Source organism: Artibeus jamaicensis, unplaced genomic scaffold (assembly GCF_021234435.1).
Source record: "Artibeus jamaicensis isolate MK-2021 breed Jamaican fruit bat unplaced genomic scaffold, CSHL_Jam_final scaffold_916, whole genome shotgun sequence".
NCBI classification, from domain to species: domain Eukaryota; kingdom Metazoa; phylum Chordata; class Mammalia; order Chiroptera; family Phyllostomidae; genus Artibeus; species Artibeus jamaicensis.
In genome coordinates this window covers 5125305-5149548 of record NW_026522059.1, presented here as the reverse complement: position 1 = coordinate 5149548, position 24244 = coordinate 5125305, and the positions used below count along the sequence as shown (strand labels likewise).

Sequence of the window (24244 nt, the reverse complement as noted above, 5' to 3'; positions counted from 1 at the left end):
CACTTCATTCCGTAACTGTACTATTATGATTTGTGTTCAGAACTCTTGTCCCTGGCCCAGAAAACTACCCAGAGAAAGCAGGAGGAGTACACAGAACATCCAGTCACCGAATCGCCTGCCCTGGCCTGAGACCAGATTGTGGCAGACACGCGCACACGCTTTCTCCTCGCGCCCACCCTGCACCAGGACCATTGGAGCCCAGCCCACAAGCACGCATGGTTCGGAGTCCTGGGGAGTCACAGGAGGGGCATTGGGTCCCCCATCAAGTGCAGCCCCTGGGACCCACCTGTCCCTGCGGTAGAGAACCACCAAATTTCTGATGACCAAAGAGGGTGGGTGGGTGGGGCTTCCACCAAGTGAGTGAAGACCCTCACACCCACCTGCCATCCCACCCAGCCGTGGCCCACCCACAGAGCCCTAACCACACCTGCCAAGTTAGCGACATACCCGTGGCGTATCAGGGCTGTCCAAGATGCCTGGGAAGGCTCCGTCCTCAGAGAATGAGCCGATTTTCTGAAGTAGCGGCTTTCTGCTGAAATTCCTCATCCATCGCCCGCCGTGGTGGGAGTCTTCCCCCCCTCTTCTCTCTCTCTCTCTCTCTTCCTAACTGGTGAAATTGACAGTCTGCCTACATTAACCAGCTTTAATTTGCATGATCAAAGCGGATTTGTTCCAAGATGCAATGTTCTGCCTGCCCCTCCAAACACAGGCATCTTCAAGGAAGGCAAGACAAATCAGAAATAGCGTGTGGCCACGGCTGCCTTGGCCCGGAGCTTGGCCAGGAGTTGGCCCCTCGTCCAGGAGGTGGAGGGGGGCCCCGGGGGCAGGGGCGGGCCTCCCGCCTGAGAGTGGGGAAGCAGCACCTGGCAGCTCGAGATGCTGGCACCAGCCCCAGCATGGGAAAATCAAGCCTCTGGTGACAGATTACAGCAGAGGACGGAGCAGGAGTCCCAGTGAGGACACACGATTTCCTGAAAAGAGGCGCTGCTGCACCGAAGCCCTGTCACTCACGGGTGCGTGGCGGCCTCAGAGTCTGACCCAGCCCAGCACCTGAGATCAGAAGACGGGTCTCAACTCCCGCCTCCAGCCGGGCAGTCGGGCGAGTTGCTCAACCAGCGAACTGCATGCAGTTCTTCGCCCTCCCAGTGGGCACATTGCAATCAGCAGAGGGCTGAGGGGACTCCAGGCCCAGCCCCCAGGGGCCCCTCCGGTCCCCAGGCTGTGGGCGTCCTGAGCACACGATGGGCCCTACACTCCAGGCCCTCGGAGCTGACCCTTCTCCTGTCACCTCACCTAAAAGTCCCCATGGCCGCACCAGGTGGGGTTACCGTTCTCAGTTCAGAGAAAGCTGGGGATCAGCAGGATTGACCTGCTACTTTCACCCTTTACCGTGTTAATAAGAGCCGTGATTATGTTTACTATTTCCCAGATCGTATTTCCTCTTCGGGGCACTGGTAAAAGAGGAATGCAAGCCAAGCTGGGGTCTTTATTATACAGTCACTACTTACTTATTTATTTCTGATTTTAAAAGAAGTTTAAAGGAAAATATTTTCATGATGGCCCCTAAGCATGTGGTGGGCCCTGGGCCTGCTGTGCCTGATTGAGAAGCAGGCCCTCCCGTCCACTAACACCCACGGTCATGAGTGGGGCCACCACACATCAGTTCACGCACACGCCCAATGTCTATTTGTTGCGGGGCTCTCCCCGAGGCTTCAGGGGGAAGTTGTTGCCCAACAGACGAAGCTCCTGACTTGCAGAGCCCTGTTCTAGTGCAAGAACACAAGCCATGCTGTGTAAGCAAATGCATTAAGGGTTTCAGGTCTTGAAAATGAAATGGCAATGGGAGAGGAAGTGATGCAATGGAGGGGATTCCTTAGCAGGGAAGCTGGGGAGGTGACTGCCCTGAGACGTGGATGATGAGAAGGAGCCAGCTTTGGGACAGCCGGGTGGAGAGCTGGTGCAAAGGCCCTGGGCTGGGGCTCATTTGTGGGCCAGAGGAGGCCGGACTGTTGGAAGCCCAGTGGGTAACGGGGGCAGGGGTGGGGAGGAAGCTGGGTGTGTTGGAGGAACATGTCCAATAAGACCTCATCGTCACAAAAGTGGTTTTTATCCTACTTGCAGTGGGCAGCCACTGGAACGTTCTAAGCTAGGAAGTGATTATGTTGATTTATCTATTTTAAAAAGAGCATCTGGCAGATCTATGGAAAGTTGACTCCAGAGGGGCAGCACAGGAAGCAGAGGCCAGACTGCACTCTGCTGTGAAGTCCGGGGAGCGAGTGAGTGAGGTCCAAGGGGGTGCGAGACACCAGATCGGTGAGAAATGGCCACATTTGGAGTCCATCTCGGCTTGGCCCATGGGGCTGAGTGGGTTGTCCCGGAGAGATGTCGCGTTTGGAAGAAATCCAGGAAAGTTTGATGTTATCAAAACCAAGGAAAGAAAGCTTCCGAGAGGAAGCCGAGGTCAAGCGTCGGATGTCATTGGAAGGGGTGTAAGCTGAAGACAGTGGTCTGGCAGCCGGACCTGACAGGATGTAGGTCCTGGGTGACTTGATAGGGGCCTTTTGGTTGAGTGAGGGGAAGGCAAGCTGAGAGAGGGCCACAGGCCCATGAGGCTCGAGGCGGGGGCTCCGTGCTCCCCAAAGCCGCGCTCTTTCCACGACACCATCTTCCCACCGGACACGGACACTCAGCCAGCTCTCAGGGGGCACTTCGCTCATGGACGAGTGGCCTCTCCGACGTTACCCTTTCTGCCCCATGGCAAGGTCTGCATCCCATTCATTTTAGATATATAGTTGCTGGCCAGCAGGGAGTCTTTCGACTTTGTCTGTTAAATGACCAAATGAGTGTTTGGTCTCCATCTAACTCAGGGCCCTGGAGAATTCCAGGGACACCCATTCATTCATCTCTCCATCCACAGACTTACAAGAACCTGGGGAAGGCTGCCTGCTCTTCCTTTGGGGATTCTGCGCCGGGTCTCTTCTCAGACCTGTGATCTCACAGCCATGTTGCCTAACTCGGAGAGTAACCAGTGTACAAGATTCGTTACGGACTTTCTGCGCACAAAACATGCCTCCCCCGACCCCCACCTGCCACAAACAGCATCGGTACTCCTGCCCCAGGACGGGGAGGAGAGGATGAGGGCAGGACAGAGCAGAAAAGTGGGCAGGAGGGGAGGGCCAGTAAGTACTCAGGGGGACAGTCAGCGAGACTGGGGTACATAAGAATGGGGAGACGGAGAAGTGGAAGGAGACCAGGGATGTCTCTGTTTTCTCATCAGTTGACGAGTCCTACTCTCAGGCACTAGGGATAGAAACTAGGAGGGGACGAAAGCTCCGGAGGTGAGGAAAAACACTTCCAGGTGATGAAGGTGCACTGTGCTCACGTGGAGTTTGAGGGACCTGAGAGAGCCCAGGAGCAGGGACCCATTTGGATGCACGTAGGTCCAGGGTGCAGGCAGGAGAGTTAGGAATCATTAACTCACAGGTTGGTGTTGAGGCAAAGGGAGGGAATGGAGCATGCGTGGACGGAAGGGGTAGAGAAGGGGACAGGGGGGGCCGCTGGGGGCCTCAGCATTTAAAAGTATTTTAACAGTTAAAAGGGAGCCAGTGGGGCTCTAGACGTGAGCCTGAGACAGAGCAGTTGAGGGAGGAGGAGATGGGGAGGACGATGGGTCGAGGGGGAAAGAGTATGGGGACGGGCATGTCCCCAGCCCCAGCATGGGCTGGGCTGGGTCACTGCGGCCACCAGTGACCTGGAGAGTGTAGCCGGGTGTGGGGTCGGGGGAGGCAGATGGCTGTGGAGGGAGGAGTCGACGGACGTGATTGCTGAGTCCAGACCCAGAAGTGGGCAGGCAGGCAGACTGAGACCCTGCTTGGCAGACCTTCCCGTGTCTTGGACTGAGGGAGGGAGGGGGGTTCGTTGGTCCAAGACAAGGGAAGGGAGTCGAGAAGGACTTGGAGGGGGGATTTCCCTGAGCAGCAGAGAGCCGTGCAGGGGTGGGGAGAGCCCCAAGGGTTACTCGGGGGTTTTAGTGGCACCGTGGGATCAGTGTGGCCAGAGAGGGAGCCAGTGGGAGGCAGTGGCTGGTGGAATCCCTACTGAGGCCCCACAGAGCTGGAAACTGTGACTCAGGGACACCTGGCTGATGGCCTTCTGTCTGTCCTCCACGTGGACCACAATGGAGGACCCTTCTCCTGGCCACTCCCAAGGCAAAAGCAGGGTAAGGCCACACCATCTGTGCATCCGTTTCGACCCTCACCATCCAGAACGCCCAGTTCCCTTCCTGCTCTGCTGGTCTGGCATGTGCCGTCGCCCTTATTACCACTGAACGTGCCGTCAGTCCCCCCAGCTCAACCGGAAGCCCCTGGAGGGCAGAGACTTAGCCTGTATTGTCCCGAGTGCCCAGAGCTGCATCAGCACTGGGTAGAATGTTCTCGGATGAAGGGTGAATTGAAGATAAAGACCTGAAGCTAAGAGTTTTCCCTCCTGTCTCCGAACTGGAGATGAGCCCAAGGGCACTTACTTTTAATAACTGACTTCCCAGAGGGGGAGAGAAGCAAGCCATCTGCACTGTCACCCAAGTGTCAGCCGCTTCCTGATCACTCGCTCCTTCGACTCCAACGTCCATGCCAGCACCGCCAGCACTGTACAGCCAGCGGACTTCTCAGTGGGCAGTGAGGTGTCTGAAGTCACCTGCCGGAGCTGGATGGGAATCTGCGTCTCTCACATGCCGGGGCCACTCTCAGTCCACCAGGCATTACAGGTGGCAGTTGAAGCTGTCGTCTCTGTTTCTGAGGGACTGTCACTTTTCTCTAGGATATAGGAATGGCAGTCCTTTAAAAACACACATGAAGGACATGCCACTTCTGGATGGCCCCTAACGAGGCCCAGCCTGCAGCAAGCCCGCTCTGAGGCCCATCTCACCTGTAATTACAGCGTGAGGAGGTCGGCGCCGGCTGGTGGGCGGTCAGGTGGGGGCCCCACCACCTCCTGCTGGCTCTGTAGTCAAACCAGCAGCAGCAACATGTGTGTGGCCGACCTTGCCAAGGATAGAGAGGTGCAGGTCCTGCTGAAAAGGGGCCCCTTGACATTCCCATGGGCCCCAGGGGGCTTGTGTCCACCCTCTGGCCATCACCAGAATGTGGACCCGAGAACAAGGCCATGACCCAGCTTGTCTCAGGGGCTCGGATCCCCTTAAAATGTGAAACTCCTCGCAAGCGCAAGGAAGCACAAACCGGGCCTCTCCTTTCAGCTTCCTAGCTGTGGGTCTGTCCAGATTGGCTTACGGCAGAGGAACTCCCAGCAGTGCCCGTGCTCCTAAAAGCCTTATCATGGGAGAAGTGTCTGCAAATCCATAAAGGAGACTACCCACTAGGTGGGCTCTGTCGTTTCCAGCTGTGATTCGGAAGAGAGGTTCTGAGGGTCTGGGCTCCTAGCCAAGCATCTCTCAGGCCTTTCTCTAAGACATGGCTTCTCTGGCCCATCTGGACTGGGCACAAGGTGGAGTCTACCAATATCTAGCAACAGGAATGACTAAGCACTTTGTAGGTATCATCTCATTTAATCTCAGGGCGGTTTTAGAAAGCCCACTTGACAGATGGGGGAACAGGCACAGAGTAGTTAAGTCACTTGCCCAAGGTCACACAGCTGATACGTGGGAAAGCTAACAATCAATCCCAAGTCTTTCCAACCCTGGGGTGTGAACCCAAGAGGTTTGACTTGGGACTTCTGCTTATAGCCCGTAGCCTGTATTACCTCCACAAAGGTCAGCATTTCTCCTGTTCTTTGTCTAGTACGTGTTTACTGAGCACCTGTGAGTGGCTGCTGCCACACAGAGCACTGCCCGCCCCCTCGGCCACATGGCCGTTCTGGCAACAAAAGCACAGCATCCTGAGGGCACACAGGAGCCCCTGCCCTCGCCTGGGGACAGGTCAATAATAATCGTGTCTATTGTCCAGCTGCCCAGAACTGTGCTAAATCCTTCATTTGCATGTTCCATTGGAATTTGGAAGGAATTCTATGCAGTTATTTTGATGCTTGAGAGAAACACACCTGTTAAATGTTTGGCAGTAATTGGAGATATGAAAATGATTACCAGCATCATTTCTGTTATGAAATATTCCAAAAGCTTGGAACAAGAACAGAGAATAATGTAAGGCAGTTCCCCCCCTAAACTGTTAGTAGGTTGTCAACTTAATAGATTGCAGGCAAGCATTTTTGAATAGACTAGCACAGGAGAGAACAGAAATGATCCGATGTACTATGTATGGAAAGAACCATGAGTATAAATGTTGTTCACGAACATTATTTCAGGTCCATGGGTGAGTGTGTGTGTGTGTGTTCTGTACATATAAAACACAGGTGGCAAACATAAGGCCTGAGGACTGAACCCAGCCCTCGACCTTGTTTTATCTGCCTGGCACCTGTTTCTACCTGGTAGCAGCGCCAAGCTCTCTCTTAACTGTTGAGAAGTAGTCACATCGATACAGTCCTAAAATTACATTTGACCCTTTGAAGGTGACCGAGAGGATGATGTGGCCCCTGGTGAAAATGGGTTTGACACCCCTGGTATAAGATGACTTACTACAGAGATCATGGTCAAGAACATCTGAAAGTCTCTGGTGTAACAAATGCTTCTGTGTTCTTCATTCAGGTTTAACAGACATTAATATTTTGTCATACTTGCTTTAGATCCTTTCCCAAGAAATACACAATAGAACTAAAATGAAGCCCTCTGTGCTTGCTTCTCCCTGTTCTCCGTCCTCTCCTGAAGCCCACGGACATACCTCTGATCAGTCATTCTGCCAACTGGTCTGGCCTCTTCTTGGTGAGCCAGGCCAAGGCAGCTCACCCCAGGATTGGCTGAAAAAGTGTCTCAGCCAGGAGGGGTTGCTAGCTGCTCAGAGGTCCTGGATGCTTGGAAATGTTCAGAGAAACCATTCAGACATGCCAGGGGGTCCTGATATGCATATCTCACTGTTGACGTGGAAGCCTAGAATTATGTGAACACACTTCACAGGACTAGACCAGAGCCGCGGGGTCTGGCTGCTGGCCCAGCAGCCGCGTCGCTGACGGCTACCCTATCTCCAGAAACTAGGAAACCAAGTCCCGGGAGAGGCAGGTGGTCCTCCTCCCCCCACCCCCCGGGAGGGACAGAGGGGGAAAGAGAGGGAGGAGGGAAAGAAGGCAGGAGCGGAGGAGAGAAATATTTCCATGTGCACACACATCCCCAGAGAGCCGCATGCCTTCCCTGCCCGCCCCTGCCCTGTCCCACTCCCCCGCTCCATTTCTCATCATAGCACCTGTCCCTGCTGCAGTGCACAGTTATTTGCTTATTTTCCATCTCCACCCACTAGTACGTGAGGCCCGTGAGAGCATAGAGCTTGATCGGCATGTTCACGGCTGTTTGCCGAGGCCGGGTGAGCAGCTGGCGCCAGACGAAGAGTGTTTATCACTGTCAGAGTGTACAGAAAGTGATCCTGTGTTGGAAGGTGGAGCCAGAGTGACACTGAAGCTAGCTCTCCTCACACAACCAGGTGACACACTGGCGGTCCGGGTGAAGTGACTCAGGCACTGGTGTGGCCTGTCATCAGCCTGCAGTGACGACTCACGCTCACCGAGATCTCACTGAGAGCCAAGCATTGGTCGCTGTACTTCACGTGGTGACGCTTTTGGCCGTCACCATAGCCCTGCGTGGAGGCCCTCCCACGGGGTCTGCTGCAGGTGGAGAGAGGAAGGCACAGAGGGGTCCGCCGCTTGTTCACGGTCACACAGCCAGGGCGAGCAGAGCTGGGATTCACACCCGAGCAGTCTGGCTCCGCCACGCATGGGCTTAATGCCATGTCCCGCTGTTTCCCACAGAAAATTTTAGAGCCAGGATATGAGGGATACTGACTCGAGCTTTTCAGAATCTGGGGAATTTTCATCTCTCTCTCTCCCTCTCTCTTTTTTTAAAGCAATTTGAGGAAAGTCAAGGCCGGACCAGTAGCAAAACAGCCTTTTACCAGGCGCTGCAGAACTCGCTGGGCGGGGAAGGCGGGGACCCCAGCGTGCGGGCTGCCGCCACCTGGTATTACTCCCTGGAGCACTCCGCTGACGACTACGCCTCCTTCTCCCGGGCCCTGGAGAATGCCACCCGGTAAGAGCCTGGGGATGCAGTTCCACTGCTGTCCCCGGGGCCAAGGTGGTGCTCAGGTGATGAAAGAGACCTGCGGTGCGGGACCTGTGGGGGGCACGACAGTGCTGGCCAGGGCCCCTTTCGGATGCCCCTGCCGAGAAGCAGCCGCTCAGCAGATGCTGATGGAGAGCCTGCTGGGCTCAGCCCGGCGGAGGGGACTCCGGCGCTCAGACCTGGGCTGCCCCTGAGAACTGTGTGGGGAGCTTTCGGAGGGCGCCGGGCACACAGGCCCCATAAGCATAGGTATTTTTCAGAGCTGCCCCAGGTGACTCTACAGTGCTGCCAGGTGTCACCTTGTACATGGACATGAAGTCCTGCACAGGGGAAGGTTCTGCCTAATGCTCACACAGCCCTGCTCCCCTGGGGTGCTGGTCTCATGCTCACTGCTTGTGTGTCTTGCTGGTCGAGTTCATTGATTCAAGCTTCCCTGCACCAGGGAAGGTGTCCCTGACTGTCCCCACCCTACTGCACTGGTTAGGACCAGCCTGCCCCTCAGGCCATGGTGGGCTTGCTGAGGTCAAGGGCTGTGTCTTATATGAGTACAGAGCTGGTGCTGGAGAAGTGAGTTTTAAATGGAATCAAACCATAGCCAAGGTTCTGGCTCTCTCTGCCTATGGAGCCCCCTGGGGATGAGACCACAGTGGGGACCCCAGCTGTCTGTCTGTCACCTTGAGCCCATCTCAGCCCCCTGGACATGCTGCTCTGTTTCCCTGGGAAGAATGTGGTTGCGTGGTTTTGACATCCTGTAACTTCCTTCCTCCCCTCCTGGAGGTCCGCCCTCGCTTTTGCTCTTTGTCCCTGGGCACAGAGCCAACGCCAAGGCTCAGAGGCCTGTGCTGAACTTGACTGTGCTGGGGAGGGATGGACTGAGGCCTGTCGAGACCCACTGCCTGAGACAGTCTCTGCACCTGAGTCTGTGGCTTCCAAGTGGAGGCCTATCAGCTCAGGATGAACCTTCATTCCACCCACTGGGATCACGGGGACCAGAAAGGCTTTGATTTTTTCCTCTGGCAGAGAGCTCAGCCCAGTACCAAACAGCCAGCCCCTGTTTCCAAAGGCCCAGGCTCAGGGGACACCAAGAACTCACAGGTGCCTGAGTCCCAAAAGGCTCACAACCAGGTCAGGCCTGGCTCGGATCTGCGCCACAGAAAGAGCTGGGGGCTCGAGTTCTTGTGCCAGGTTTGCCTTTAACTGGCTTTGAGGGCAGTCTGTGCACTAGGCAAGAGCAAAGGTCTGAGGATGAGCAGGTAACACAGGAAGGTTCCTGTGGACTCCAGCCTTCCCCTAGCTCAGGCCCGCCTCTTCTAGACAGACTCAGGCGATGGCCTCCCTGCCTCCAGTCCCCTTGGCAACGCTCCCCACGGACCTGCCAGTGTGTGACTGTTCCATAGGTTTGCTCTCATCCCCGTCCTGCCCTCTGCTCTCAGGGGGACCGTGCCACCTTCACCTGCCCTTCCGGACCCTCACCCCCAGCCCCACTCCCTCAGAGCCTTCCCAACAAACCCTGAGCTGCCCAGCAGACTGGCTAAGGGGGTGGTAGCCTTCCTCCTCCAGGGACTTCCACGGGTGTCATCAAGCTTGGTCGTTACAACATCTCACGGTGGGACCCCATGGGCCTTGTTTCTCAACTGAGGAGGTGGAGCAGCAAGGAGATGCAGGGGGGATTCCAAACCTGCTGGGCATCAGGTCCGCTGAGGCCTGCCCGATTCTCGCCCCGTGCCGGGCCCACTGTGCTGAGCCGGGGCTTCTGAAATTCATTCTCATCCCCGAAAAGGGGGAGCAGGTGTGAAACTTGGGGAGTCTAAACAGGGAGCGGGGTTCTCTACGCCTCACTGTTGACATTCAGACTAGAAAATGCTTTGCTTGGGAGGGCTTTCCTGTGTGTTGCAGGATGTTCAGCAGCATCCCTGGCCTCAACCTACCAGAAGCAATAGAAACTTTTCCACCTCCAGCTCTGACAACTAAAAGTCCCAAAACATTGCCACGTGTCCCCTGGAATGAGGGTCTCCCAGTCAACAGCCCTGTTGAGAGTTCGTGTGCATGAAGCACCCTTGAGGCATCTGTGTTTTAGGGTGCACGTTATTTTGTATATATGCTGCTCCATAGGATGTTGTAATTTTACTGTGAAATGTTTTGCACCCACGTCTTGATTGCACCCAGTTTCTGCAAAGATGCCTGTCTCACAAGTGTCTTGATCTGAGATGCATCTCCATGGACACCAGTGTGGGACCATGAATGGCCCTAAGCCAGACTGGGGCCCCCAGCACAGGATGCACTGTGCCCCCGGCCGCTCCATCCAGCTGGCTGGGGGACTCGAGGGTGTTTGCTCCCTGGAGCCTGTGCACAGGGGCCTGGTGGCCGAGGGACCCTTGCCTGGCAGGAGAAGCCTTTGCCCTGCACCGTTGTCTGTAGAGCTGCGTGTCACTAGACCCCTCCCTGTCCTCCTTCTACCAGGGACTACTTCATCACCTGCCCCGTGATCGACATGGCCAGCCTCTGGGCAAGGACGGCCCGAGGGAACGTCTTCATGTACCACGCCCCCGAAAGCTACGGCCGTGACAGGTAAGGTGGCTGTGTGGCCACAGTGGGTGTTGACGAGTGAGGGGAGTCTGGCAGGAGGTCCCTGTCACTTGTGCTTCTGTGATCCCCAGGATGGCAGAGAAAAGAGGGCCGGACCGAGGAACAAGTCCTGACTCAGTGACGTGGGGCTTGTCACGTGATCTCTGGGAGCCTCGGGTTCATCATCTGAAACGTGGGTGCGGTAGTAGCAGCCGCTACGCTTTACGGCACCGTGGGAAGGGGGAGCAGCGTGACACGACACAGAAAGTGCAGTGGCAGCTACTCCCAGGTCAGCCTGCGGGCGAAGGCTTTAATGTCTGATGTCTGCGCACTCAGCTTCGCCCACAGAACGGCTCTGCACAGCACAAAAGGGTTTAGGGTAGCAAAAGAAGCCTTTTGTTTACACCTACTTTATGTGCCTTTCTCACTCCCAGAATAGAGTTAATGTACCTTATCATAAAATTCCAGCTGCGATAAAATGATCAACATAGAAGAGAAAAATAGGAGGCATAAGGGGAAGGGAGTCCACAGGAAGAGAAGGGACACGGCGGGCACGGAATGCGGCCCTTGCTCCTCAGGAGCCGAGGAGAAGGGCCAAAAATGAAGGAGAACTGAGGTTTGGGTCCTAGCTCCGGCAGCTCCGCAGCGCCCGGGCCTCCGGGAGACATCCAGCGGTAACCGAATGTCAGGGCTCAGAGCCCAGCAGACAGGGTCAGGTGGTTTCATTTCATCTGACAGTAGAAGCCAGGATGCTCCAAGGTCGCCATTGATCCCCCGCATCTGGGGTCTGTTTTGTGGGTGACAGGGTGGAGCTAGAGACCCACTGCTCACTGGCTGTGCAATCTTGGGCCTGCTCCTTTGCCTCTCTGATTTCAGTGTCCTCATCTGCAAAATGAGGCAAATTACCCAGCTCATACATGGCTTTCACCTGAGTTATTTTGCAACAGTGCAACAGGAACATACATAACTTCTCATTGTAATTGGCAATGTCTCTATAGTAGGCTTACTAGTAGACACCTAAACCTACCAGGCCCCAACCCTACAATCTGTGGGAAAATGGGCTTTGCAGATGCGATGAAAATTCTCCAGGGTCACCCCTGGTCGGCCCTACGTGCAATCCTCGTTAGAGGCAGGGAGAGATTTGATATACGCCAGCACCCACCCCCGGGGCTGGAATAGCGAGAAATTAATGCCTCCTCCCTCAGAGCCCCCAGAGGGAGCGCGGCCCTGCGGACACCTTGTTTGGGCCCAGTGGAACTGATTTTGGACTTCTGGCCTCCAGAGCTGTAAGACAGTAAATTTCTGTTCTTTTAAGCTACCAAGTTTGGGGTTATAAGTTGCTGCAGCCACAGGAAACCAGTAAGCTCCCATTGTGTCCCTGGTTTCTCCTGGTTACTGGTCTTATACAGCACTTCACGACACATCCAGGACCTTGGTAAGGTCGGTAGGGTTCAAGTTCATCTCTGTTTCACAGATGAAGAGTCTGAGGTTCAAGGAGTTCTGCACGATGTTCCCGAGGACTAGCAGTGACCTATCCATAGCTTCTCTGAGCCCGAGAACTCTTTTTCAACTAAAGCACATGGTCTCTCTGCTTAGAACAGTTTATAATTTCACCCTGACCTAGCATCTGCATCTGAGTTGTGGGAGGAAAAGGAACGGGCAGGCTAGGGTTCTGGTAAGCAGACATTTAGGAGAGAAGGCGTGAGAAAGGATGCTGATGGTGCGGTCGGACATGAAAGGAGTCCTGGTAACCCCGTGGCACCCAGGGCCAGGGAGGCCCAGTGTGGGCCGGCATCTGTAGCATGAGCTGTGGCTGCAACTTCCGAAGGCCAGGCTCTCAGGAGTGCAAGGATGCCCTGGGCACAAGTCCTTCCGTCCAGTTCTCTGCCTCCCTCCCTCTCCAGCAGACATTATGACAAAAGGTACAATACTCGGGCAGCAAGTTCATCAAAACCCTGAAAAAATATACACATACCTCTCACCACCCAAATGTGCACTGGCAAAAATGGATAAACGAATAAGAAATGCATCTACAGCAGGAGGTCAAAGCAAAACAAAAGGATCCACAGGATTCTAACCTTGACCCGTTGCGCTCTGTCCCCACCTGACTTCCTTTCCCGGGGCTGCCTTAGCCCAGCACCACAGCGGTTTCCAGGTTTCCAGCAACATGAATGAACGTTCTCGTGGTTCTGGAGGCCAGGATCCCAACCTCTGACAGCCCCAGGCATTTCCCAGCAAGCAGTGGCTGTCTGCCCCTCTGTCTGTGTCCAAACTGCTCCTTTTTATAAGAGCACCAGTCATGTTAGTCAGTAGCCCTGGGTCTTCATAGTCATGCACCCCAGGGCCCAGGGACCCTCCCAGCATGGGGAGGCGGGTGTCCTAGGTGCTTAGGAAATCGTGCTGAAGGATAGAAAGTGATCCAACTGCCTAATCTGACAGGGCGGGAGTGGGAGTGGGGCCTTTCCAACCTGGTGTACAGGCTCCTTGGGGCTCGGTTTTGCCACCTGCAAAACGGGAGTAGAGGGGTGCACCCAGGTCTGCCGGGGGGAGAGAGCGAGGTGGGGGACCCAAGCCCCAGCCCCTTTCCCACTGTCTCATAGTTGAGCCTGGAGGGAATGTCACGGTCTGCAGCTGAGACAGTGTGAAAAACCACTGCGCCACCGTGCAGGTGCCTTCTAACTCTGTCATTTTTGGAGGAGAAAGGCACTCGGCACCCCCGACCTGTTTTACAGGCAGAGACGGTGGAGACGTGAACAGAGAAGGAAAGTATCCTGGTTGCAGCAGGGACGCCGGGCCAATTGCCTTGGTTAGAAACCAGCTCTGACACTTATTAGCTCGGTGACCTAGACCAGCCACTATATCTCCTTGGTGACTCAGTTTCTTCATCTGTAAAATGGGGATAAGGAGGGTGGTACCTACTTCAGAGGGTCCCCATGGTGATTAACCTGTATAGCAGATGGTGCCTGGCAAAGTGTAAGTCCTGAGAGCGTCCAGTCCTTGTATCCTTCGGGATTCGTGCCTGCCAGCGCCCCGTCCGTCTGCTCCCTCCCCACCGCAGGCACAGTGGGCGCCATCTACGGAGCAGACACTCGAAGCCCTGAATGAGCCCCAGGAGCTATTCAGCTCAGTGGCAGGTGTCTCGCACTGCACCCTGAAGCTGCCACACCTCTCTCACTTATTTCTGGCTCAGGTCTACAGTCTCAGCGCGCGTGTGTATGCCGTGCGCTCCCAGCCGTCTGGCTCTCGCCTCCCTCCCTGTGAGCACTCATTAGCTTTCCTGGCGTGGCTAGTGGGCAAAACGCAATGAATTACCGCTTTCTCCCCGACTGTGGGTAATGAATCACAGAGGAGTATGGCTCCGTAATGGCTTACTGTGGTTATGGACGGGATTTTTGTCCCAGAAATTGAGGGATAAACTCTGTGGGGAGAGTCTTGACTTATTTTGAATGGGGGAGGGGGGTAGGACTCTTGGGATTGAAAGTCTAGCCAGGCTCCATGTAGGATGTCAGTCCACTCTTTAACTTGGGGAGAAGTGGCTCAGGACAGTGGAAGAGCACACTTTTTGAGGTTAATTCCATCTCTTCCACTAGGAGTTTTCTTCATGTGAGCAGGTGCCTGCACCTCAGTTTTCTTACCTATAAAATGGGTGTAGTCACGCCTTCTTCAGAGGGTAAAAATTCAAGTTGATGAATGTTAAATCAAAGGTGCATTGTAGCTGTTCAATAGTGGTTCTTTTCCCTTTAGGAAAAATAAGGTTCTAAGAAGGAAAAAAACTTAAAATGACTGAATAGGCAGCAATGTTCCATCTCTCTCACTTGTCCCAACTCTGGAAAACAGAGCCGTAAATTCTAGACTGAGGACACTTTGTACAGCACTGCATTTGCATTTGAGACAGTTCTGCGCATTCCAGGGGGTTTTAACATTTCAGACGCAGAATATTATCTTTCTCGTTGATTGTCATGGTGAGTTTGTTGGAATTAGCAAACTAAAGAAAATAATCCTTGGTGGCTGGATTCTTGAACCAGGTCCATTGGTCTGGCTACATCCGTGTCATTAACAAGAATATTTCCCAGTGAAGATAGATGTCAGTCATTTCCTGAAACTGACCACTGCAGCCTGCAGATACGGATCAGCTTCTGGTATCCACTGATTCAGCAGGCATTTACCTACTGCCTTCTGTGCCCCTGGTCTTCTTCTAGATCCTAGAGATAGAAGAGCTGGCAGGACAGCTTCTGGAAACCGCACCACGCCAGGGCCTGGGGCTGATGAGTGCCTCTCGACAGGATGGGGTGCAAAGAGCAGGCAACACACACAGGGCTCATCCAGACAACCACCCGGGGGAGGGGAAAAGGGAAAGGCCTGCCGTGCTCCGGGACAAAGGAGGAGGCCAGGAGCAGGAGTTTGTTGAAGCAAAGGGAAGCGGTTGGAGATTCAGGGGGCAAAAAGGGTCTTGTAGTTCACATAGAAGTTTATAAACAATGATGTGCAAAAAAGGAGTATTTTATCTGAGTATTCTGGAAAGGCATTGGAGATTTTTAAGAGGACACACTGTACAGACTGCCCATTGGTCTTTTCTTTCACATTCAAACCCAGCTCTGTAAAGGCCAAGTGTTTTTTCTTAAGTAGAATGTAGAATAGAAACCCTGATTTCCCATGCAATGGTCAGTTAGTTCATTGGAAAATCCAATTAAAATGGAAACTCAGGGAAAATGAGTAAGATAGGTTTATACCTCACACCTTCAGGTGTCACTCCAAGCAGGCACACGTGTTCAGCTGGCGTTGCCTCAGCCCAGGGCCAGAGGCACAAGCAGCTACATGCCATTTGGAGCTCTCCCTTTGAATTTCTTGCAAAAGCAGAAACGTAAAGCTTGGTCTGTGACTGCCAGTCTTTCTTGAAAGTAGGGCATCCACATGATATGTGATTAAAGCTTTCTAACTGCAATAACAAACACAACGGGGTAAACAGTTAGAGACAAACACAGTTGGCTCTGGGTAAACACTGAACTTCCTGGCGGGAATGATGCTTCAGGCCAGGAAAGTTCAGCCTCTTCTGAGCCACAGTTATTCATGCTTGATGTCGGGAATAAAAGGGCCGGGTTAATCCAGCAAGGCCACTGAAAGCTTGAACAGCGCGACCAGACGATAAATCATCCCTCTCCGCTGGGCTTTAGGGAATTAGGGAAATGTTGCAAGCATTTCACTTGGGGCAGGAGGTGGGACTGTAGTACTATTTTAAGTAAATTGGGGAGCTCATTTTTTAAGGAATTGTGTAGGAATCCTTTTGTAGAACAGAAGTGGTTGGTCCATAATTCATGGGCAGAATTCGAACTTTTGCACATTAGATGTGTCCAGAGAGAAGCACACTGACAGGCTTGTCTGTGCAAGTGACTTAGCAAAGTTCCAACCCCTCAACAGAAAAGCCTGGGAAGCAGGGGGGGTTTTCATTCCCCTGGTTCCTGAATTCCTTTGGAGGAAGTTATCTAGAGATGCCAGCTGGAGATAAGAAGGGGAGTTTGTTTTATGGGAATGAGGTCGATAAACTTCCTCCTACAGACAGAACAACAGGGAAACAAGTTTCTGGAACATCAGGCTCTCAAATTGGTCTAATCAGATGGGCCGGAGTGAGGGGCCTTCTCACAGCCTGAACTTCTTGAACCCATTTTCCTTAGAAGAACCACACCCATCATGTAAGAAAGAACCTGCCCTCTCTCACCTCACCTCAAGCGTTGCCCAGCTCAACCCGCCTTCCCAGCTAGGCTCATTGCATCAGCACGGCCAAGGTCAAGTGCATTCCTTTGGTGACATCATCTCAGTCACAGTGCTCCCTAATTAGCTCCCAGTGTTCACCAGTGAGGGTCCCTTGTGCTGGTGGCAGAGCTCTCGTCAGAAGCTGGTACCGTGAATAACCCCTGAAGTGTGCGGCCCCCACCTGCGGGATTTAAGGCGAGTGGGTGGCTGACAGGTAAGGCGGACGGGGGAGGTGTCATGTAGAAAGGACCAGCCTCTCCTGGACCACTCAGGGACCCTGAGATCTGTCAGTTCCACTCTTTGTTCTCCCACCGCTCCGGGGACGGCTCTGAAAGAAAGGCAGCTTGCAAACTGCCTACTTAGAAAAGGCCAATGTCCCTGTCCCCTTTAAGAAGTGGCCCTCAGTTCCTCTGGCCTCAGTTCTCACACTGTGACGGAACTGGAACCTGAAGGACCTTAGCGAGCATGTCACTTTGTAATTCTAAGACTTCCAGTTCTTCTGGACCAGGAACAATTCCAGTTTCACCTGGCAGTGGTGTGATGTGCTTCCCAGCACAACACTTGAGGCCCAGTGTGCTGGGGGCTCTTACCTGTCGTAGCTGCTCCCAGGCAGCCGCCCCCTCGCCCAGGCACACCTCCCTGTCCCCTCTCCACACGAGGTACAGAGCCCTCCCCACGCCATTGCATGCTCTGGGTCTCTGCCCCCTCCATGGCCCAGCTGAACCCCTGCCTCCCTTTCGAGGCCTAAGTCAGCTGTAATTTCATCTCTCTGACTTTCTATAAACTCCTCTCCATCTCCTTGTCTGAAACAAATAATATCACTTTTCTATCTCTTCTTATGGTACTTTGTAAATATTTCAGTCATTTGATATCTGTCACTTTATCAATCATACGACGACTCACGGCATTTTGTGCTGTGTTTTTGTTTGAAATGCTGACCACTTCGAACTTCCTGTTAGGATGCGGCTCCCTCCCAGAATGGCTGAGGCTCCTCCTCTGTCCCCAGCACCCATTCAAAGCAGGACACACAGTCAGCTTCCGCCAAGTGTGGCCCCAGAGTGGTCTTGTCCCGACATCCTATGTTTGGCCACCGTCCTCTCTGAACTACATTCTCGTCCTGAGACCGAAGCGCACACAGTCACCCCTCAGGCTGTGTGTCTGGTCAGTTCTTCCCAGTCTGGCCAACCGTCAGGTCACCAGCATCGGCCAGTCCTCCTCGGGTGGCAGTTTGTACGTTGTAAAGGAAATCCATTCACCCTGCCTCTGCGAGCGTCTGATGGTACCACGTGGGAGGCTGAATAGGGCCCATCAGACCCATCTTACAGATAGAAAACCCAGGGCTCAGAAAGCTGGTGCCGGAAGTGGGATTTAAGCCGAGCCCACCCAGCTTGGGCAGGGAACGTCCCCAGGCCCCGCACCCACATCTGACAATGAGAAGATCCAGACCTGGCCTGAGCACAAGACAAGTAACTGTCAGACTTGGGAAGATTTGACCAAAGACCGCAAATGACCACTGAAAGCTAAGTAGAACCAGCAGGACCGTACTGCTGTATCACTGCAGTGGATTTGTTATCTGATTTATCAGCAATCAGACGCACACAGCGAAGAAGCCAAGCCAGTGTGCAGGGACCGTCTGCCCCCAGACTCCACACACTCAGCTCTCGAGTTTCTCGTTTTACCTTGTCAGGCCTGGTGTTTTCTCTTGTGTCTCCTCCTGCCGATGCTGCATCCAGACCCCCTGTTCTTCCTCCAGAGGGTCCTGGGACTCTCATCCAGGGCCCAGACTCACCGCAGGCTCGGTCCTCCACTCCCAAGTGCTGTCACCCGAGGTTCCCACTGTCTAGCCCTCCTCCAGATGCCTGCCTTAAACTGCTCAAAATAACTCCAGCGTCCTGATAAAGATCAGCCCTGCTGAGGGAAAAACAAAGCAGAAGCCCTCGTGCACACACGTCGGATGGACTGGAACGCCAGGCCCCCGCAGCCGTGCTCCGCGGCCTCCCTAGGTCACCGGCGGCGGTGGGCTGGCGCCAGCTGCCACCAGTTCACAGGAGCCAGCGTGCACGTCTTTTCCCAGCTCCGTGTTCCAGCTCTTGGTAATTTGGGATTGTCTGTGGTGGGAGTGTTGACACCACGGAAACTGGTGCAGGCTACCAAGGAGGGCCTCGCGCCGCGCAGTGTACACCGGCCATCAGACGCGCACCGGCCCCCCACTGGCACGGCTCTTCCTGAGAACCCGATCGGAGCTATGCCACCTCGCCCAACAGAGAGGCGCATGTACCGTGTCACCCCACTTCCCACATAATACCAAGGAACTGGTGGCCTTCTGAAACCCTGGAATGGGACCCTCAGGTTACAGACCCCTCCACCCCGCATTCTTAAGCTTTCAGGTATTCTCCCAGGAAAAATGGAAAAATAAATGGGCAAATGAGCCAGAACCTGGGCCAGAGATTTGACATTTTATTGCAAAACCTAATTCAGTATTTGGAAGTATGAATGTGTCATCATTTTACAGACAGGGACACTGAGGCCCAGAGAGGTCATGTATCTTGTGTAAGATTTTACAGACACTAAGCCATCGATATAGGATTTGAACTGAGGACGCTGGTCTTGAAAGTTCATCTCTGTTCATTCAATAAGCAGCTTTCTTTGGAAGAAGCAGTAGACGGGCACTGTGGGGGGGCAGAAGGATGCCCCCCAAATGCCCACATCCTAATCCCCTAAACCTGTGACTCTGTGACCTTCCACGGCAAAGGGACTTGGCAGATGCGATCAAGGTGAAGGACCTTGAGACAGCAGATTGTCCAGGGTCATCTGGGTGGGCTGAATGACATGGTCCTTGACAGCAGAAGAGAGGCAGAGGGGAATGTCAGGGAGTGAGGCGTGCGGAGGCCGTGACTCCCTGGTGCTGGCTTTGAGGCTAGAGGAAGGGGACTGTGGGTGGTGGCCGCTGGACGCTCAGGATGGCCTTCGGTTGACAGCCCGGGGAAGCTCCAGGACCTGCATGTGGTCACAACCCCCGTGGGGAGGTGGGTCCTTCCCAAGGCCTCCAGAAGGAAGGGGACACCTTGATTTCTGCCCAGTGAGGTGGAGGCGGGACTTGCGAACTCCAGAAACTCTGAGGTAGTCTGTGTGTCCTTTGAAGCGACCACATGCATGGTGACGTCTTAGGGCAGCAGTAAAATGAACAGCACTTTCTGTAAAGGGCCTCATAAGAAAAGGGCCATTTCCCCTTCCGCCCACTGGGAAAGGAAGGAGCAGGCCCTGGTGGCTCAGCAGAGGCGACAGGGCCATCCCTGTTGCCACCCTGGTTTCTCTGCTGCCAGCTCCAAGGGGGCAGCTTTGAGGAGGTGCAGCCCTCCATGCGACAGGTGGTGACGCTGGTGGAGGAAACCCATGCATTGGGGCTGGTGGGGACAGCAGGCCTTGGAGCCACAGACCAGGCTGAAGTCCTGGCATCTCCATTAACGGCTGTGGGGCCTTGCCACGGAAACAGCCTCTGTGAGCTCACGTTTCCTCCTAAAAACTTAGCTACCTGCTCCCATAATGTCTCTGTATAGGGACCCTGAGGCGGAAGTCTCCGGTGAAAGTCATTCTTCACCTACCACGTGTGGGTTTCTGTGAGATATGGCTTCTATGGGCCTCGTTACAGCTTCCGTCTTCCTGGCATTCTTTGCTTTGCGTTCCTCTTCCCTTTATGGACCTTTAAACAACGCTGAGAACTCAGCTTGTGAGTACTCTTTGGTGACCCTCAGCGCCCTGCCCGCAGGACACAGAGTGAGGCCAAGACCCTCCGCTCCGCGTCCTGGCTGTCCGTGTCCCCGGTGTGTCTCTTCTCTTTCCTGAGCCTTGCTGCCTGGAAAGCACACGGTCACTGGCCAGCTGGTCCTGGAGGTTGGTGTTCAAAGGCCTCCCGGGTCCCTGGCACGTCCCAGGTGCTCGGGAACTGACAGTTGTGACAGTCTGAGCAGAGTGGGTGGTAAAACAGGCCAGCCTGGCGCCCGCAGAATCCGGCTCTTTTCTGAGACAGAACAGTCCCGGCTCTGGATGTGGACTTCGCCCTTCAGGCCCCCGGAGCCTAGACATTTTTACGGCACGGCCCCTTCCTGCTTTCCTCTCAGGAACAAAGCTGACCCCACTCTAAGGGGGTCTAGGGTGCCTGGCGATGGAGCGCTGCACCCTCCTTCCCCCATCCCGACCCACTGCAGCTGGTCCTGTAGGTCACACACGTCCCCACTCCCTCCCACGAGGCCTGCCGGTGTGAGGGCCCTGTGTGGACACCATAACACCACACCGTTATAATGCCCGGCCTTGGTAAAGACGGTCGTCTCCGGGACCTGCCGCGTGCTGTGGCTGGTTCGGTCTGGTTTTTCATGATGAGGAACCTGAGACGTAGAGAAGTCAGATGGCATCCAGCGACACAGGCAGTAAGTGATTGAGCTGCATGTCTGCTGAGTGACTCAGCCTGCTGCCTGTCGCGTGTACACCTGGTGATGATGCTCGTGGTCGTAGGAGGCATTTCGGCTCTTGAGTTTCTCAGAAGTCCCCCGGCTAAGCTGGGACCTGGCCATTGGGCCCCAGCCCCGCCCCTGTTGGTCCCCACGGTCGGTTGTCGCTTGGCCTCACTGGAAAATCCCCCTTCCCAGTCTGGAGAAACTGCAGGGAAGCGCTGAGTCGGAGCCGCAGCCACGCTGCGTATTCACAGGGGGTCCTCCTTCGCACTCAGCCAGCCTCTGCCCAATCTGCGTTTATCTGGGAGCCACCCAGTCTGTGGCTGTCCCCTGGACATCTGTCCACTGGGTGCTCTCTGCCTTATACCACACAGAGGAGACTCGCTGGCGGTCCTCTGTGCCCTGCTCAGAGTTTCCGCTGTTACCTTAACGACAGCAGGTTGCATCAGGAAGGAGAAAGAACTGGGCGACCCTGCGTTTACCTTCAAAGTACCCACTTCATACACTGTCTTGCTCTGGTCTTTCCATCATCCCCGTGAAGCAGGTATTCAAACACAGATTCCATAGACGATGACGCAGGGGATCGGGGAGGTCGGTGACTTGCTAGACGTCACCCACCTTAACGAAGAGGGAGGAGCCACACCCTGGGCCTTTGGTTAGCATTGTGCTTCCTAGCAATGCTCCTGATCCGATTCCTTTGTTCAGCTTCCTGTGTGTCTCTTGGTAAATGGAGAAACCTCTCTGGACCTTGTTTTCCATATCGGAAAGATTAGAGACTGGCTCTTGAGATAAGTTTGGGGCAACTACAAGGTCAGAAAACAGTCTTTGTACAAGACCATGTCAGTTCTGACCCCAAGTGCAAGTTCAAGGGGTTCCCCACACCACCCTCGGTTTGATGAGTCACTGGAAGGTCACGCAGGCCTCCCCAAGAGCTGCTGTGCTCTCGATGATGGTTATCACAGGGAAGGGTGTGGACGAAAGTCGGCAGAGGGACAGCGGCATGGTCGGAGCCCGAATGGGGGGGCTCCCAACGCAAAGGTCCGTCACTGTCTCTTGTGGAATTAGGAACGGTCGTTCTCTTGACGTTGAAATGTGACAGTGTACACTGAGGACTGCCACTCGGGAGACTCGCCCAAACTTGGCGTTTGAAGGTTTTACCGGGGACTCGAGAGGCAGGTGTGATTGATTGGTTGGTTGATGGCCCCTGTGGTTACTCTCAGTCTCCAAGTTGGGCCGGGACTGAGTGACTCAGATCCCCCACCCTGAGTCACATGGTCAGTGTTTCAGGGTGGCCAGCCCCCACCCTACCACGGTAGGATGTGGTCACACATACCGGGCGATCTGGTGTGGCCAGCCTTTTCCTAAACAGAGACACTCCTTTCAGGGATGACATCAATTACTCCCCAAACACTGAGGACAAAGGCCAGACCTCTCTTTGGGGAAAGCCAAAGTCCTTACTGTTCAGCTATAAAGTCCCTCCCAGCTCCCCCACTCTCCTGTTCAGTCCCAGGGCCCCATGTACCCCTGGGCCGGTCTCCCCAGTGCCAGCTCCAGCTCTGTCCATTCAAACCACTCGTCCGGCCTCCAGCTCTTTATCTCCTTCCTGCCTGCAGCTCATTAGATATTCATTCTGCCATAGGTAATATTCAGTGACCCGCCGCTGTGCCAGGCACTGTACCAGGGTGGGCCTGCGTGGCGCATGTCAGCCTGGAAGAGCCGGGAGCGTGCACACCGTAGGTGAACAAGGGCCGGCACAGAGAAGGGCTCACAGTACAGGCCACTTCGAACAAACAGGTGTTGGGCTGATACTGTAGTACCGTGGCTGGAGTATGGTCAAAAGAACATCTCTCGGACAACTACGTACAGACCGTTCCCAGAGACTTGTGTGATTGGCGCAGTGTTTGCTTTAACCGACAGGCCCCAGGCCCACCCCAGGGGGGCCGCTGCGCTACAGGCCCAGCCAGACTGTGGCTGAACTGAGCCCTAAACGGAAGCCTAAACACGAAGAGAGAAAAGTCTTCATTTGGGGAGCAGTGCTGGTTTCCCGCTCATTTGGTTGTTCCAGCAGTTTATTACCCACTTCACCTTCACTTCTCCTCATTTCCGTGTGTTTTCTCAGCCTGGAACCGCTGGCTGACGTTCAGTACGCCTTCGGACTGCCCTTTCACCCTGCCTACGAGGGGCAGTTTACCCGGGAGGAGAAGGCCACGTCCCTGAAGGTCATGCAGTACTTTTCCAACTTCGTCCGATCCGGGTGAGTGGACCATGTGCACCCCGATGCTCTCATTGCGCTTCCCTGCCCCCCCCCAACACTAGACACAGGGCCGTGTTTTGCATTCATGGATTCGTGTTTGCCTTCCTCCACTGGGCAGTCACCTGCCCCCGGTCTCCCTGGCTCAGTCTCCCCTTTACAGCCAAAACTACCTTTGTGTGGATTCATCTTGGCAAAGAAAAGTTGAAATCTGACTCTGCCTTGTTCTACCGCATTTGATGGGCCTTGATCAGGGTTTCTCGGCCTCAGCCCTGTGGACCCTGGGGCTGGACGCTGTCTGTGCTGGGGACCGTCCTGGACACTGTAGGCTGCTTAGCAGTATCTCTGGCCTCCACCTCACCAGTGTCCCACTCGTGAGAACTGCAGCTGTCTCGGACCTTGCCAGATGTCCCCTAGAGGGCAAAGTCACCCTGAGTTGAGAACCACTGTGCTGGATTATCAAATTAAGTGAAAAAGCTCAAGACTCATCATTATCTGCCTCCCGCTGCCCCCACACACCTCTCCTCCAGCCCTTTTAGCAAACTGACTGCTCCCAACTCCCAAATTACCTCCTGCTGCTCCTCCCACCTGCAGCCGTACATGCACTGGTCACCTAGCACGGTCCCAGGACCCCCGGAAAGGTGACAGGTCAAAAAGTCATGTTTTAGAGACAAGCTATTGGCAGTCGGAAACATAAAACCCAACCATAATTAAAAGCAGGACAACAGAGAACTTGACCCAGTTTGTGGGAGTTAAATAGAAAGACCTTTCTTTTCATTTGGAATTTGAAAATGTTTCACTGTGGACGTGACATGGAAGCTGGGCCTTAGGGGATGGATAGGACCCTCAGGTAGGGTACTGAGGACAGCGGGCACTCCAGGGGAGGAGCCTGTGGGAGCCGGGGCAGGGGCCAGAAACGCCCCGGCTTGGTGAGTGTCGGGCGGGCAGGCGGGGCTGGGGTGCGGCTAGCACGGGGGAATGGCTGTGCTAGGAGGGGGTCCCGGATGACAAGTCTGAGAAGGAGCCTGTTTCGGGGGGCATGCGACCTCCTCTTTCCGAAGG

At 54.6% G+C, this 24244-nt stretch overlaps 1 protein-coding gene across 1 annotated transcript in view; it reads left to right on the top strand.

Annotated features, from left to right (window-relative positions):
- Nucleotides 1–24244, top strand: part of TG (thyroglobulin) — a 200039-nt gene that overhangs the window by 174072 nt on the left and 1723 nt on the right. The window contains exons 44-46 of the mRNA XM_037166661.2: nucleotides 7956–8137; nucleotides 10631–10738; nucleotides 23051–23185. Coding sequence (XP_037022556.2) covers nucleotides 7956–8137; nucleotides 10631–10738; nucleotides 23051–23185 — 425 coding nt within the window. The remainder of the gene's footprint in view (nucleotides 1–7955; nucleotides 8138–10630; nucleotides 10739–23050; nucleotides 23186–24244) is intronic.